Below are 16,003 nucleotides of genomic sequence, written 5' to 3'. Positions count from 1 at the left end.
GAGAGAAGTTTCCTCAACGAGGAGAGAGAGAGAAAGAGAGGGACGTAGGGCCTGCAGATCCAACATCAGGTTGGGTACCAGCACGAGCCTGACATGAACCGCAAAACAAGCGAGCAGGTAATCTGCAGTGTATACAGCTAATCAACTCTCTCCAACAAGCACAATGAGAGGTGTAGCTGTTACATCCTATTTACATATATAAGCTAATAATACAAGTCAAATAATATGAAACATGAAATTTTCATTTTAGCTATTAATGAAAACATCAGCAGTATAAAATTACATGAAAAAGCAAAATACAGTGGACCCCCGCATAACGATCAGCTCCCAACTCGACCAATTATGTAAGTGTATTTTTGTAAGTGCTTTTGTAGGTGTATTTGTGGGGGTCTGAAACGGACTAATCTAATTCACAATATCTCTTATGGGAACAAATTCGGTCCATAACGGCACCCAAACAGACTTCTGGATTGAAATAATATCGTTATCCGGGGGTCCACCGTATACAAAATATTTATTTTGTCCTTTTCAGAGAGCACATAATACAAGAATGGAGAAACAGCAAAGAGGTCATTTACAACATATGTTCATCCAAAATTGGAATATGCAGCAGTTTTAGTGTCATTTACCTGAAAAACATTACCTGAAAAACATTACCTGAAAAACATTACCTGAAAAACATTACCTGAAAAACATTACCTGAAAAACATTACCTGAAAACATTACCTGAAAACATTACCTGAAAAACATTGACAAGTTACAGAAGGTACATAAAAAATGTTACGAGTTATAAGGAAACAGATGTGAGGAAACATACAATAGTAGTAGTTCTTCCAACAAACCAGCTGCATCCCACCAAGGCAGGGTGACCCGAAAAGAAAAACAAAAGTCTCTCTTTAATTTTTAAGTTTAGTAATGTATACAGGAAAAAGGGTTATTAACACCTTGCTCCTGGCATTCTAGTCGCCTCTTACAACACACATGGCTTATGGAGGAAGAATTCTGTTCCACTTCCCCATGGAGAATATAATAGTTTTGAGGAAATAATGTAAGTTACGAGGCAATACACAAGTTGCGAGGAAAGTCCGAAAACTGTCAAACTGCCTACAAAAGAAGAGACATGTTAACCACCTAACCCCATAACTACACAATACAACCACATAACCCCATAACTACATAATACAACCACATAACTACATAAAAACTGCATAGCTACATAACCCCATAATTACATAACCACAAACAGGGTCATACGAGGACTTGAGACAAGATCAAGATGTCTTGATACTGTACCTGCAACAGGGACAAGCAGATACGGTTGTACATCGAAGAGAAAGTGAAGCCAAAGATATGTTAATTATCTTCGTAAACAATGGATGAATGCTGCAACGAATTAAGAGACGATATAGTGATACAATCATTGAAAATTTGTAAAAAAATAATTTTGTTTTTCTCAAACACACCGGCCATCTCCCACCAAGGCAAGGCAAGCTAGGAAAGAAGAAACACTAACCATCACTCACTCCACCACTGTCTTGCCAGAAGGGTGCCGATACTACAGTTCAAAAAAATGCAAACATCCCCACCATGATCATAGCTCGGATGCTGTAACTACAAATAAGTTATTACACATGCATAGGATTAAAAAAATTAATGCAAAAAATATGGCATAATTTATTGTCATAAATGTAGATTTTATAAGAGTAAGGATACTTAAGAGACCTCTAGTTCTCCTCTTATACTAAAATAATAGTAACTTCCACAATACAGGAGGGCCCCACTTTACAACACTTTGCTGTACAGCATTCTGCTAATGAAGTGGTTTTCAATTATAGTCAGTTGTCATTTATTCAGACTTCCTACAATAAATATATTCATCACTCACTATCTGGAGAGTTTATCTGGAGAGAGTTCTGGGGGTCAACGCCCCCGCGGCCCGGTCTGTGACCAGGCCTCCTTAGGTCAGTGTCCCAGGATGCGACCCACACCAGTCGACTAACACCCAGGATGCGACCCACACCAGTCGACTAACACCCAGGATGCGACCCACACCAGTCGACTAATACCCAGGATGCGACCCACACCAGTCCACTAACACCCAGGATGCGACCCACACCAGTCGACTAACACCCAGGATGCGACCCACACCAGTCGACTAACACCCAGGATGCGACCTACACCAGTCGACTAACACCCTGGTACCCATTTTACTGATGGGGAACATAGACAACAGGTGCAAAGAAACACGTCCAATGTTTCTACACTATAAGCTAAGGATGAAAATATTTTAAGGTAAGTAATGTGTGTACTGTATATGTATTCTTTTTTAGGCCTAGTTCTATTGCTGACTTAATATATGATGGTGTAAACATTACACAAATAACCCAAAAAGAGATAGAGAGATAGAGAGAAAGATAAGAGGTATGATAGGATCTTAGTCATGTGATGACCCACAGCTGGACCTTTTGGTCATCTGACCAAGGCCTTCCACTGGCTTACTGGTCCACTTCTTTAAAAATCACAATTATAACCAATATTTCACTATTAGTAACACATGAGAGGGAGACTGTATATACAGACGAGGGGGACAGGGATAGTGCCAAGAGAGAGAAATAGTGGTGGTGGTAGTGGTAATGCTTGTACAGTGGAACCTCTGTACTCAACTTAATTCATTCCAGAAGGCTGTTCGAGTGGCAATCCGTTCGAGTATTGAACAAGTTCTTCCCAACCAATTTTCTTTTCGGTTGACTGTTATCATTAATCTTTGTAGGCCCCATAGTGACTTACTTAACCCTTAAACTGTCCAAACGTAGATCTACATTTTTTTCAACATTTGAAAGTACATATGTAAAAAAACGTAATTTTTATATATATATATATACATATTTGAAAGCGTGTAAAAAACTCTGATCTTTTTTTTTTTTTTGTTATATCTGAAAATATGTAAAAAATGAAGATCTACTTTTGGAGCACTACGCATGTGAACGTAGATCTATGTTTGGACAGCTTAAGAGTTAAACAAATATAAAAAATAACCAAAAAATGTGAAGAAACACGAAATGGTTTACAGAGAAGTTCTGGTATGTTGTGTTTGTTTGGTCGAGTGCTAAGCTTTGTTTGAGTAGAGAGTTGTTCAAGTACTGAGGTTCCACTGTAGTGGTAATGCTGGTAGTGCAAGCTTCTACCAGCATTACTACTGCCACCACTACTTTTTCTATCTCTTGGTCCCTTCCCTGTCACCCTCACCTATACATACTGACTCCTCAATCTCGTGTTAGTGTGACTTGTAAATGGTCCAAGTTGTACCAAAACATCACAAGTTCCTTTCTCCTATTATGTGGGTTATTTGTGTATTGTTCCAGTCACAGTATTATCTTCGTTCTTTATAGTGTAAATATGTTATCAGACTTTTATATGAATTTGAAAGTGAAAAAAGGTCATGTTTTGCTCGACAGCAGTAGTCAACAACCTGCTGGAGAAATGGGGTCCTCCTGTACTTAAATAATTAACCTCGACAAATGGGGTCCTCCTGTACTTAAATAATTAACCTCGACAAATGGGGTCCTCCTGTACTTAAATAATTAACCTCGACAAATGGGGTCCTCCTGTACTTAAATAATTAACCTCGACAAATGGGGTCCTCCTGTACTTAAATAATTAACCTTGACAAATGAGCAATACTGATCATGTCGCTAACTCAGCAATACAGTACTATAAGACTTAGTGATACTGATCACACCACTGCAGGAGACACTGACCCCTGCTGTATCATGATCTCTAACATTCAACACTACAAACTTCTGGATAAATGCAATATAAAGTGTGTCTGGGAGTGTGTGTGTGTTAACTTAAGGCACTAGTATTGGCACAGCCTTGAAGGCAGGGTCAGACATCATTAATATTGATGTATCAATGTATAATGAGAAGAAATAACCCACAAATTTTGACCTTTTGGGTCCTCTTCAGTAGACCTGCTGAAGAGGACATCTTCCTTGAAATACACTTCATGTTCCTGATTTTTTGTGCTTAACAATCTTTTATTAAATGTAAACTATATTATACTTGTATCACAAAAATAAAAATTTAAATCTGAACTGTCCCAGCAACGGTACTATGACTTGTTCCTCAGAAGACTATTTTTGTCGTTTTCTTGTCTATGTGGGTTATTTACTACCATTAATAATCATTATCATCAACGTTCCCAACTCATCCTCCAACTCATCCTGCTAAAAAAAAAATCAGCACATTATTATAAACATGTTGAAAATCTTCGGAATTGTGTGTATCATTGTGCATAATATTGTTATATCATTATACAGTGGACCCCCGCATAACGATCACCTCCCAATGCGACCAATTATGTAAGTGTATTTATGTAAGTGCGTTTGTACGTGTATGTTTGGGGGTCTGAAATGGACTAATCTACTTCACAATATTCCTTATGGGAACAAATTCGGTCAGTACTGGCACCTGAACATACTTCTGGAATGAAAAAATATCGTTAACCGGGGGTCCACTGTACACAAGACAGTCTCCAACATGTTCCTAAGTTGAAGACTTCCTGTATTATGAACATTATACACAATTCAGGAGGACCTTAATGTGTTTGTAAGTACAGGACTTACTGTATTTCATTATGACTTGGAACCATCATCAGTGACAGAGTAAACATTGAATTTTCCGAGATTATGACAGGAGCCTTAGCAGCTGTCAGTGTGTTCAAACCACAGAACTTGTGGGGGGGTTTGAACCAATGGCAAGCCGTAAAACTAAAGGCCTGGATTTCAGGACTCGCAGGCCATGCCTTCAAACTCCACCCGTTCCTTGGCTTGTTTGTAATCATGTTATTGCGATTTTACGAGTTATTTCCATAAATTGCAATTTTACTACACTGCTTCAGTGTTCTAGCTTGTGTTCAGTTTAAAGATCAACTTAATTACTACACTCATGGTAAAACACTAAACAATCGCATGGGGGTTATGGAAAAGCATTCATAATCTAAATGCGAGGAAATGTTACTCTAGATTTTTGTCAATTATCTAAATGTGATAAAATGTCACTTTAGAATTTTGTCAATTGTCTAAATGCAAGAAAACATGACTTTAGAATTTTAACAATTCTCTAACCTCTTAATTATTGGCCTCGTATAATTAGTGAAAGACTTTATAAACAGGGTCCACACCAGGTGCAGGTGTGGGTGACCCACGGCCTCTGAGAAGTAATACACTGAGGGAGGAAACACCGGATTTGTTTTTCTTCAAAGCTGTTCCAGTATTTTGTATTAAAATTTTTGAGAAATAAAAAAAAAATTTCCATTGTTTTTGTTGAAGGATTTAAGGCTCATTCAGTCGATGCGAAGAAATAAACACTTGTTTGTTAAAGAGGAAAAGTGAAATATTCTCTAACTTCACCAATTTAAAATGAGTAATGGGTACAATTATAACAATTATAATAACTATAACAATTATAACTGATGTCTATCATGATGGGAATCTGTCTTTCTAAATGCTTATAAATATGTAACTTAAATTTACTTTGCTAGATCCAGAAGGGCAAGGTCTATCCCTTCCCCGTCCCTAAATACAAAGTCACAATGCCGTGACTGGAACAATACACAAATAACCCGCACAGAGGAGAACGTTTCGGTTCAACGGGGACCATTAACTAGCCACACGGCTAATTAATAGTTCAAGTTGGACTGAAACTTAGTTTCTTTCTCCTACATGTGGGCTGTGTATACAAAAAGTCCTCAACTTACAAACACACTGGGGACCCCATGCATAATAGTCACATTACATTAAGTCTTCAACTTATGAACACAATGGGGACCTCCAGTATTGTGCATAATATTATACACAAAAATGATTTATTGTACACAATAGAGACAATTCTCAATGGTTTTGCGAGTTGATGACTTATTGTACTTCCATTGTTCCTTTGGTGAATGCCAGTAGGTGGGTAGTGTAGGACAGTAGCTGAGAAACACTACACTACAGGCACTCCTTAACTTACAATGGGGTCAAGTTCTTAAGAATCCATCGAAAGTTGAAAACATCACTAGTCGAATATGAATATAAATAAATAAATGTCACTAAGTAAATATACAAAAAATTAATAAATGAATACAAGTTTATCCTATCAATAAATGTGCAGTATTGAATGTGCATCACTATCGCACCACCGTGAACCATCGTACAGCGAGGAGCACCTGTAGTTGACTATCTCATGGCACAATACTATCCACCATGATTTTCTACAAACTATAAGAGAGCGCAATCATACTTACTTAGCATGGTACAATACCGATTCTTAATTCTAACAAATGCAAGTGAGAATGCATTCGTATTTGTTTGGAGATTCAGTGTTCAAGGCCTGGTCTCAGGCCAGGCCTTGACTTTTGACTACAGTGTGTATTTGGGAGGCCTGGTCTCAGACCAGGCCTCCCAAATAGTCCAAAAAAGAAAAAAAAACACTGGAAGGTGGTATATATTGAGTATTAGTAGAAGTTTGTAAGAGAAACCTGCCATTTTAAGTGTTTATGAGACAAAGACAAGGTCAGTGACCCTGTCAGAGTGCAAAACTTTTAACAGGCTTCCATTTTGCACTCATCTAAGATGGTACCTCCCTAGTGGTTGCTAACCAACTGCCAGAGTGCAAAACTTTTAACAAGCTTCCACTACACATTCATACGACAGGAGGGTAGAACTACCCTGAGTGGTTACTATCTACCAAACTACCTCTCATTTACTATCCCACATGGGACCTTCAATCACAGACTGAGTGGCAGTAAAGTAACTTGTTCCAGTCAAACATACATCTACATACATCATACATATGTATGACACTGCATAAACTATTTAGCAAAATACTTGCAATTATCAAAATGTATCAATGTACAAACTGAGAGTTCATTGAAAAATTATATAACAAGAATTACCTGTAACATACTGTGGTGATTACCACTGTGGTATACTGTGGTAATTACCACTGTGGTATACTGTGGTAATTACCACTGTGGTATACTGTGGTAATTACCACTGTGGTATACTGTGGTAATTACCACTGTGGTATACTGTGGTAATTACCACTGTGGTATACTGTGGTAATTACCACTGTGGTATACTGTGGTAATTACCACTGTGGTATACTGTGGTAATTACCACTGTGGTATACTGTGGTAATTACCACTGTGGTATACTGTGGTAATTACCACTGTGGTATACTGTGGTAATTACCACTGTGGTATACTGTGGTAATTACCACTGTGGTATACTGTGGTAATTACCACAGGTAATTACCTGTGGTAATGTAATCGCACTTCAGATAATATATGAATATTACCTGTATACAGGTACCAATACAGTATCACTACAGATCAACTTAAATATTGTATTGCGACTAAATGTTATCCTTGGACTCTCGTGTGTCAAAGTCACATATTGTGAAGAAAATAAACGTGCACACAAGTAGGCATGCACGCACACACACACACACACACACACACACACACACACACACACACACACACACACACACACACACACACACACACACACACACAAACCTCAGAACAGCATTCCGACATCTTACATCTTAATAAGGAATCATTCAGGACCCTGTACACCGTGTACGTTAGGCCCATATTGGAGTATGCGGCACCAGTTTGGAACCCACACCTAGCCAAGCACGTAAAGAAACTAGAGAAAGTGCAAAGGTTTGCAACAAGACTAGTCCCAGAGCTAAGAGGTATGTCCTACAAGGAGAGGTTAAGGGAAATCAACCTGACGACACTGAAGGACAGGAGAGATAGGGGGGACATGATAACGACATACAAAATAATGAGAGGAATTGACAAGGTGGACAAAGACAGGATGTTCCAGAGATTGGACACAGTAACAAGGGGACACAGTTGGAAGTTGAAGACACAGATGAATCACAGGGATGTTAGGAAGTATTTCTTCAGCCACAGAGTAGTCAGCAAGTGGAATAGTTTGGGAAGCGATGTAGTGGAGGCAGGATCCATACATAGCTTTAAGCAGAGTTATGATAAAGCTCATGGTTCAGGGAGAGTGACCTAGTAGCGATCAGTGAAGAGGCAGGGCCAGGAGCTTGGACTCAACCCCTGCAACCTCAACTAGGTGAGTACAACTAGGCGAGTACAACTAGGCGAGTACAACTAAGCGAGTACAACTAGGCGAGTACAACTAGGCGAGTACAACTAGGCGAGAACAACTAGGCGAGAACAACTAGGCGAGTACAACTAGGCGAGTACAACTAGGCGAGTACACACACACACATACGTGCACACAATCCCTGCAACCACAATTAGGAGAGTACACACAAGCACACACATACCAGGAGCTATGACTCAACAACCCTTGCAACCATAACTAGGTGAGTACACATACACAAGCGCCCGCACACACTGAATTTCACATTACTGTAAAATGCAACAATTTCCTGAATATGCTAAAAATTTGAAGTGAATAAATTCAGCATAACATAAATACCATTTTATTGCTTTTAAATGCTCAGAGAATCAATGCTGTCCACAATCTGAGTTCACGAGTCATTGTAACACGGTTAAGGTATTGGCTTAAGCCGGTGGGAGAATTGGACCTGCCTCGCATGGGCCAGTAGGCCTGCTGCAGTGTTCCTTCTTTCTTATGTTCTTAAATACTGCCAGACTAAGGTAAATTTGTAGAGAATGGTTCTTGATTTTTTTCTTATATAGGGACTCAAAATTTACAGAAATTTAAATTAATGTGTGGAGAAATTAGCATAATTAGCAGACTGCTAACTTGCAGCTAGCCAAGGTAAAGTTAGTTGGCATCTTGTGAGAGAATGGGATGTCCAAGGTCAGTGCTAGTGACAATATAGAGTATCGTTAGGCAATTTTATTATTGTGCGAAAGTCAGTGTACTTACACAAACCTAAATGGTATAGCCTACTACACACCTAGGCTGTATGGTATAGCCTGTTGCTCCTAGGTAGATGGTATAACCTACATACCTAAGCTGTAAGGTATAGCCTATTGCCCCTAGGTAGATAGCATAGCATAGGCTGTATGGTATAGCCTGTTGCTCCTAGGTAGATGGTATAGTCTACTCTAGGCTGTATGATATAGCTTATTGCCCCTAGGCTACAAACCTAAGAGGCCACGATGAACAAAACATGAGATTAAACCAAGCACAAAGGAAAATGATGCCGTCAAGCTATGTGGTAAACAAGTGATGCACGAGGCTGCTGCCGGCCTAACACCCCATACTGTTTTACAGCAAACTTTCTTTTTACAAGTAGAAAAAGTACATTCTAGAATAATGATAGAAAGTACAGTGGGTGTACGGGGTGGGTGCGACTTGACCCACGGCAAGTCCTGAACCTCACTCGCCCCCATCCGTTCTGCAATTTGTGTGCAATAGTGTTACAGTCATGTGCAGCATAACATTTCAATCAATGATGGACTGTATATACAACTGTGGTCCCATAAGCTGCCATCCATATGAAAGTATAGCACATACAATTACGTACAGTACATAATACTTGCTAATGATAATAAACAAGTATAAACAAATATTTAATACATACTTTTCATTATTCTAGTCTACTTTTTCTACTTATAAAAAAAAAATGTTTGCTGTAAAACAGTATGGGGAGTTACGCTGGCAGCAGCCTCATTCATCTTGTCAGTACAAGCAAATCTATGATGAAAAAAAAATGTCCATAGAATTCAGTACAGTAACACACTGTACATGTAGCCTAGGTATGTAGTAGGCTATACCATCTAGCCTAACTGTGTAGTAGGCTATACCATCTAGCCTAGGTATGTAGTAGGCTATACCATCTAGCCTAAGTGTGTAGTAGGCTACACCATCTAGCCTAGGTGTGTAGTAGGCTATATTATCTAGCCTAGGTGTGTAGTAGGCTGCACCATCTAGCCTAGGTGTGTAGTAGGCTGTACCATATAGGGGTGTGTAAATACTCGTGATGTTCACACAATGACAAAATCGCCCAACAACACATTCCTTAGAATGCATCCCTGTCGCTATGCGACACACGACTATTACAATTTTATGAGTTAGACAAAAATACACACCACACCTTCAGTCTAACTCCCCACTAACATAGGCTTTCTTTCAAGTGTCGACACTGAGTTCTCCAGCTCCTTGGCGAACTCCTTGAGGAACTCTCCATACACCATGGGCTCCATGTTGCGACCGAGGTGGTAAATGAGGAACCAGTCGCCCAGGTTACACTTCTTGGCTATCAGGTCCAGGTTTGGTCTGCCTGCCCAGCGCCCACGGACCTGCAAGATCAATCACAGGATTAATGAATTAAGTAAATGTATCTTCAATTCTAACTGAGCCTGGCCTAATTTGTTCTAATTTACCTAACCTGAGGTTACTTTAGACTTTAGAGGGTTCCTGTACCTTAGGCTTCCTTACTGTCTGATCAAACAGGTTGTTGCTTGTAGCAACCTGCATGCCTCATTATCACAGCCTAGATGATCAAGTACTGCCCTGTTCTACTTTCACTGTGAAAATATTTCCCACATCTGCTGGTGGCAGTTGAAGAGTCTTGGTCCATGTATCTTTACAATGTTCTCTTATTGTGCCCAGAGTGCCCCTGCTTTTATCTGGGTTTATTTTACACTTCCTGCATCTCTCACTCCAGCATGTTATGGCAGTGTGCAAACTATAACCTGGCAACTGAATATTATGAAGATATCAGGAAAGGGGAGATATGATGGAAATGGGGGGGGGGGGATATAGATAGCAAGCAGAGGGGTAGATAGCAAGCAGAGAAGGGTAGATGAGAGGGGGGTAGATAGCAAGCAGAGAAGGGTAGATGAGGGGAGGTAGATAGCAAGCAGAGAAGGGTAGATGAGAGGGGGGTAGATAGCAAGCAGAGAAGGGTAGATGAGAGGGGGGTAGATAGCAAGCAGAGAAGGGTAGATGAGGGGAGGTAGATAGCCTCGAGGGAAGTGAATTTGACAAGAATGAAGGATCTGGCTGAAGGTTAGACCAGCAACAGCTGACATTGTCATCAGACAGCTGACTCCACTACCATCACCACCACCATCACCATCACTAGTCCACTACTACTGTTCAAGGCTGTTAGTGCCACCAACTTCCTAGTGCCAACTAATGTAAAAAAAAAAACTCAAATCCCTTTTTAAATCTAAATTTATTTTTCTCATTTAAATAGTTTCCTAAATCGAGTTATATTTTTTTACACACTAACCAGAAAAAGAAGAAACACTTCATCATCACTGTCTTGCCAGAGGTGTGCCAATACTACAGTTCAAAACTACAACACATCTCCACCCCTCATTCAGGGTGCAGGCACTGTACTTTTGCAACATCTGCCACATTGCCCCCCTATTCACCCTATCATACGCCTTTTTCAAATACATAAATGCCACAAAAACCTCTTTGTCCTTTTTTTTGCCCATAAATGCAACAAAAACTTCCTTAACATTATCTAACTACTTAGTCTACACACCCCCTACCCTTCCTAAAGCCTCCTTGTTCATCTGCTATCCTGCTCTGTCTTACAATTAATTCTTTCAATAATAACAACTCTACCATACACTTCACCAGGTATACTCAACAGGCTTATTCCCCCATAATTTTTACACTATGTCCCCCTTTGCCTTTATACAGAGGAACTATGCATGCTCTCTGCCAATCCCTAGGTACCTTACCCTCTTCCATACATTTATTAAATAAAAGCACCAACCACTCCAAAATTACATCTCCACCTGCTTTTAACATTTCTATCTTTATCCCATCAATCCCGGCTGCTGTACCCCCTTTTATTCTACTGACAGCCTCATGCACCTCCCCCACACTTGCACAAGCTCAAACGCCTCCCCTACACTTGCACAGCCTCGCACACCTCCCCCACACTCGAACAGCCTCACAGACCTCCCCTACACTTGCACAGCCTCGCACACCTCCCCCACACTCGAACAGCCTCACACACCTCCCCTACACTTGCACAGCCTCGCACACCTCCCCCACACTCGAACAGCCTCACACACCTCCCCTACACTTGCACAGCCTCGCACACCTCCCCTACACTTGCACAGCCTCGCACACTTCCCCCTCACTCGAACAGCCTCACACACCTCCCTTACACTTGCACATCCTCGCACACCTCCCCCACATTCGAACAGCCTCACACACCTCGCTGCACACACACACACACACACACACACACACACACACACACACACACACACACACACACACACACACCTGGCTCTTCCTTACTTCTAGAAGATGTTATACCTCCCTGCGCACGCGCTCACACACACACACACACACACACACACACACACACACACACACACACACACACACACACACACACACACACACACACAGGAGCTAAGACTCGACCCCTGCAACCACAAATAGGCGAGTACACACACACACACACACACACACACACACACACACACACACACACACACACACACACACACACACACACACACACACACACACACACAGGAGCTAAGACTCGACCCCTGCAACCACAAATAGGCGAGTACACACACACACACACACACACACACACACACACACACACACACCTGGCTCTTCCTCACTCCTAGAAGATGTTATACCTCCCTGCCCAATGCATGAAATTATGCATTATATATTGTTCCAAGTTTATCAAGAGTTGATTTGTAGTCCTGTATTTATAATGGTGAAAGAGGTAATAAAGAGGGAGAAAGGCAAAGAGGAAAAAATGGAAGGATAAAGTACATGAGGGTTATGGAAGAGGCAGCTACAAAAAAAAATCTTTTCAGTAGGCCTATCCAATGTTCTTCCCCAGGCAATAGGCCTACCTTCCCAACTGAATTTAAGGTCTCTCGCTCTGATCACAACTTTCAATTATTTACTCTACATTGTTAGGTGACTGTTAAAGGTGTATAAGAAAAAAAAACATTTACCATTGTTCATTCAACAGACGTGTTACGAGAGAGAGAGAAGCAGAGACAGACATAGACTGAGTGAGAAAGTATACTCAATATACCTTTGAGTTCCTTGAGTTATTTCTACTCCCAGAGCCCAGCCATGGGCCTGGATACCTGGAGGTTATTCCGGGGATCAACGCCCCCGCGGCCCGGTCCATGACCAGGCCTCCCGATGGATCAGGGCCTGATCAACTAGGTTGTTACTGCTGGCTGCACGTAGTCCAACGTACGAGCCACAGCCCGGCTCGTCTGGTGCTAGCCAGGTTAACCAGGTTGTTGCTGTTGGTGGCCCACATATCCACCACAGCTACAGTGGAAGGCAAAGAATTACATCTAAAAGATGCTACCTTGTCTGAAGGAAGGAAGGAGGGAAGGAAGGAAGGAGGGAAGGAGGTAAGGAAGGAAGGAGGTAAGGAAGGAGGTAAGGAAGGAAGGAGGTAAGGAAGGAAGTAAGGAAGGAGGGAAGGAAGGAGGTAAGGAAGGAGGTAAGGAAGGAGGTAAGGAAGGAGGTAAGGAAGGAGGTAAGGAAGGAGGTAAGGAAGGAGGTAAGGAAGGAGGTAAGGAAGGAGGTAAGGAAGGAGGTAAGGAAGGAGGTAAGGAAGGAGGTAAGGAAGGAGGGAAGGAAGGAGGGAAGGAAGGAGGGAAGGAAGGAGGGAAGGAAGGAGGGAAGGAAGGAGGGAAGGGAAGCAATGACCAAAAGCTCTACTTGTGGGTCATCATATGACTAAGACCCCACGTCAGGAAACACTTGTCCTGTTTCCTGACAAACCTTACCTAACCTAACCTAACCTAACCTAACCTAACCTTAACTAACCTAACCTTAACTAACCTAACCTTACCTAACCTAACCTTACCTAACCTTACCTAACCTAACCTTACCTAACCTAACCTTACCTAACCTTACCTAACCTAACCTAACCTAACCTAACCTAACCTAACCTTACCTAACCTAACCTTACCTAACCTAACCTTACCTAACCTTACCTAACCTTACTTATCCTATCCTAACCTAGCTTTACCTAAGCTAATGCAGAAATATAAGTTACTAGCTCAAAGTGAAGGTATCAAGGAGTCGACAAAATATAGAGCCAAAACCAATTGAAGAATATAAAATCAAAATAATTATCTCACACACAATAAAAATAAAAAACCACAACCAGTATTGTGCCCTTGTTTAAATAAGATGGAACTTTTACACTATCAACAGCAAAGAAATGAGAGGGATATTGGAGTGTCAATGTAAAACAGTGTTAAGTGAGCTGTTACTCAGACCAAGGGTCCACAATCTGAATGATTTTTTGGGACAGAGACTCAAATTTGTTAATATCTCCAGAATTACTGATATAACACTAATACCGCTGAACTCTGTAAATACAATTAACGTGATCACTTATGCTGTCCCCATATACACTGTGCTCCCTATGTACACTGCCAGAGACACACTCATGGAACTCTGTGTTTATTATGAAGTGCAACAAACACCTTTCATGTGTTATGTCTGCTATGGAGAGGGAGCCTAGACACAGGGGTCATCCCATATGCTATGGAGAGGGAGCCTAGACACAGGGGTCATCCCATATGCTATGGAGAGGGAGCCTAGACACAGGGGTCATCCCATATACTATGGAGAGGGAGCCTAGACACAGGGGTCATCCCATATGCTATGGAGAGGGAGCCTAGACACAGGGGTCATCCCATATGCTATAGAGGGAGCCTAGACACAGGGGTCATCCCATATGCTATGGAGAGGGAGCCTAGACACAGGGGTCATCCCATATACTATGTAGAGGGAGCCTAGACACAGGGGTCATCCCATATACTATGGAGAGGGAGCCTAGACACAGGGGTCATCCCATATACTATGTAGAGGGAGCCTAGACACAGGGGTCATCCCATATACTATGGAGAGGGAGCCTAGACACAGGGGTCATCCCATATACTATGCAGAGGGAGCCTAGACACAGGGGTCATCCCATATACTATGCAGAGGGAGCCTAGACACAGGGGTCATCCCATATACTATGGAGAGGGAGCCTAGACACAGGGGTCATCCCATATACTATGGAGAGGGAGCCTAGACACAGGGGTCATCCCATATACTATGGAGAGGGAGCCTAGACACAGGGGTCATCCCATATACTATGGAGAGGGAGCCTAGACACAGGGGTCATCCCATATACTATGGAGAGGGAGCCTAGACACAGGGGTCATCCCATATGCTATGTAGAGGGAGCCTAGACACGGGGGTCATCCCATATAAAGCAGGTGAAATCGCAGATCTAGAGAGTGTACAGAGATCCTTTACTGCACGTATAAATTCTGTCAAGCACCTTAACTACTGGGAACACTTGGAAGCACTTGACTTGCACTCCCTGGAACGCAGGAGAGAGACATATATCATAATCTACACTTGGAAAATCTTGGAAGGAATGGTCCCAAATCTGCACACAGAAATCACTACCTACGAAAGTAAAAGACTGGACAGGCGATGCAAAATGACCCCAATAAAAAGTAGGGGCGCCATTGGTACACTAAGGGAAAACACCATAAGTGTCCGGGGCCCAAAACTGTTCAACAGCCTCCCATCAAGCATTAGGGGAATTGCCAATAAACCGCTGGCTGCCTTCAAGAGAGAGCTGGACAGATACCTAAAGTCAGTGCCGGATCAGCCGGGCTGTGGCTCGTACGTTGGACTGCGTGCGGCCAGCAGTAACAGCCTAGTTGATCAGGTCCTGATCCATCGGGAGGCCTGGTCATGGACTGGGCCGCGGGGGCGTTGATCCCCGGAATAACCTCCAGGTAACCAGGTATATGCTATGGAGAGTGAGCCTAGACACGGGGGTCATCACATATACTATGTAGAGGGAGCCTAGACACGGGTCATCCCATATGTTAAGGAGAGGGAGATTATCCCACAGCCTAGACAAGGGGGTCATCACCCAGCCTAGACACAGGAGTCATCCCATATGCTATGTAGAGGGAGCCTAGACACGGGTCATCCCATATGTTATG

General features: G+C 41.9%; 1 protein-coding gene across 2 annotated transcripts in view; it reads right to left on the bottom strand.

The window, feature by feature from the left end:
• Positions 1-1,660: 1,660 nt before the first annotated feature.
• Positions 1,661-16,003, bottom strand: part of LOC128701707 (innexin inx2) — a 91,766-nt gene continuing 77,423 nt past the window's right edge. The window contains exons 4-5 of one of the 2 annotated variants that reach the window (XR_011394729.1): positions 3,663-10,306; positions 1,661-3,510 (exon numbers count right to left, since the gene is read on the bottom strand). Coding sequence is in view for 1 of the 2 variants with exons in the window: in XM_070105067.1 (XP_069961168.1) it covers positions 10,109-10,306 (198 nt within the window). In the remaining variant the exon portion in view is untranslated. Of the gene's footprint in view, positions 10,307-16,003 lie in introns of both variants that reach the window. The other variant, XM_070105067.1, reaches the window with a different exon arrangement.

This window comes from Cherax quadricarinatus, chromosome 96 (assembly GCF_038502225.1).
Source record: "Cherax quadricarinatus isolate ZL_2023a chromosome 96, ASM3850222v1, whole genome shotgun sequence".
Taxonomy (NCBI): Eukaryota; Metazoa; Arthropoda; class Malacostraca; order Decapoda; family Parastacidae; genus Cherax; species Cherax quadricarinatus.
This window is presented reverse-complemented; position numbering and strand designations above follow the sequence as displayed.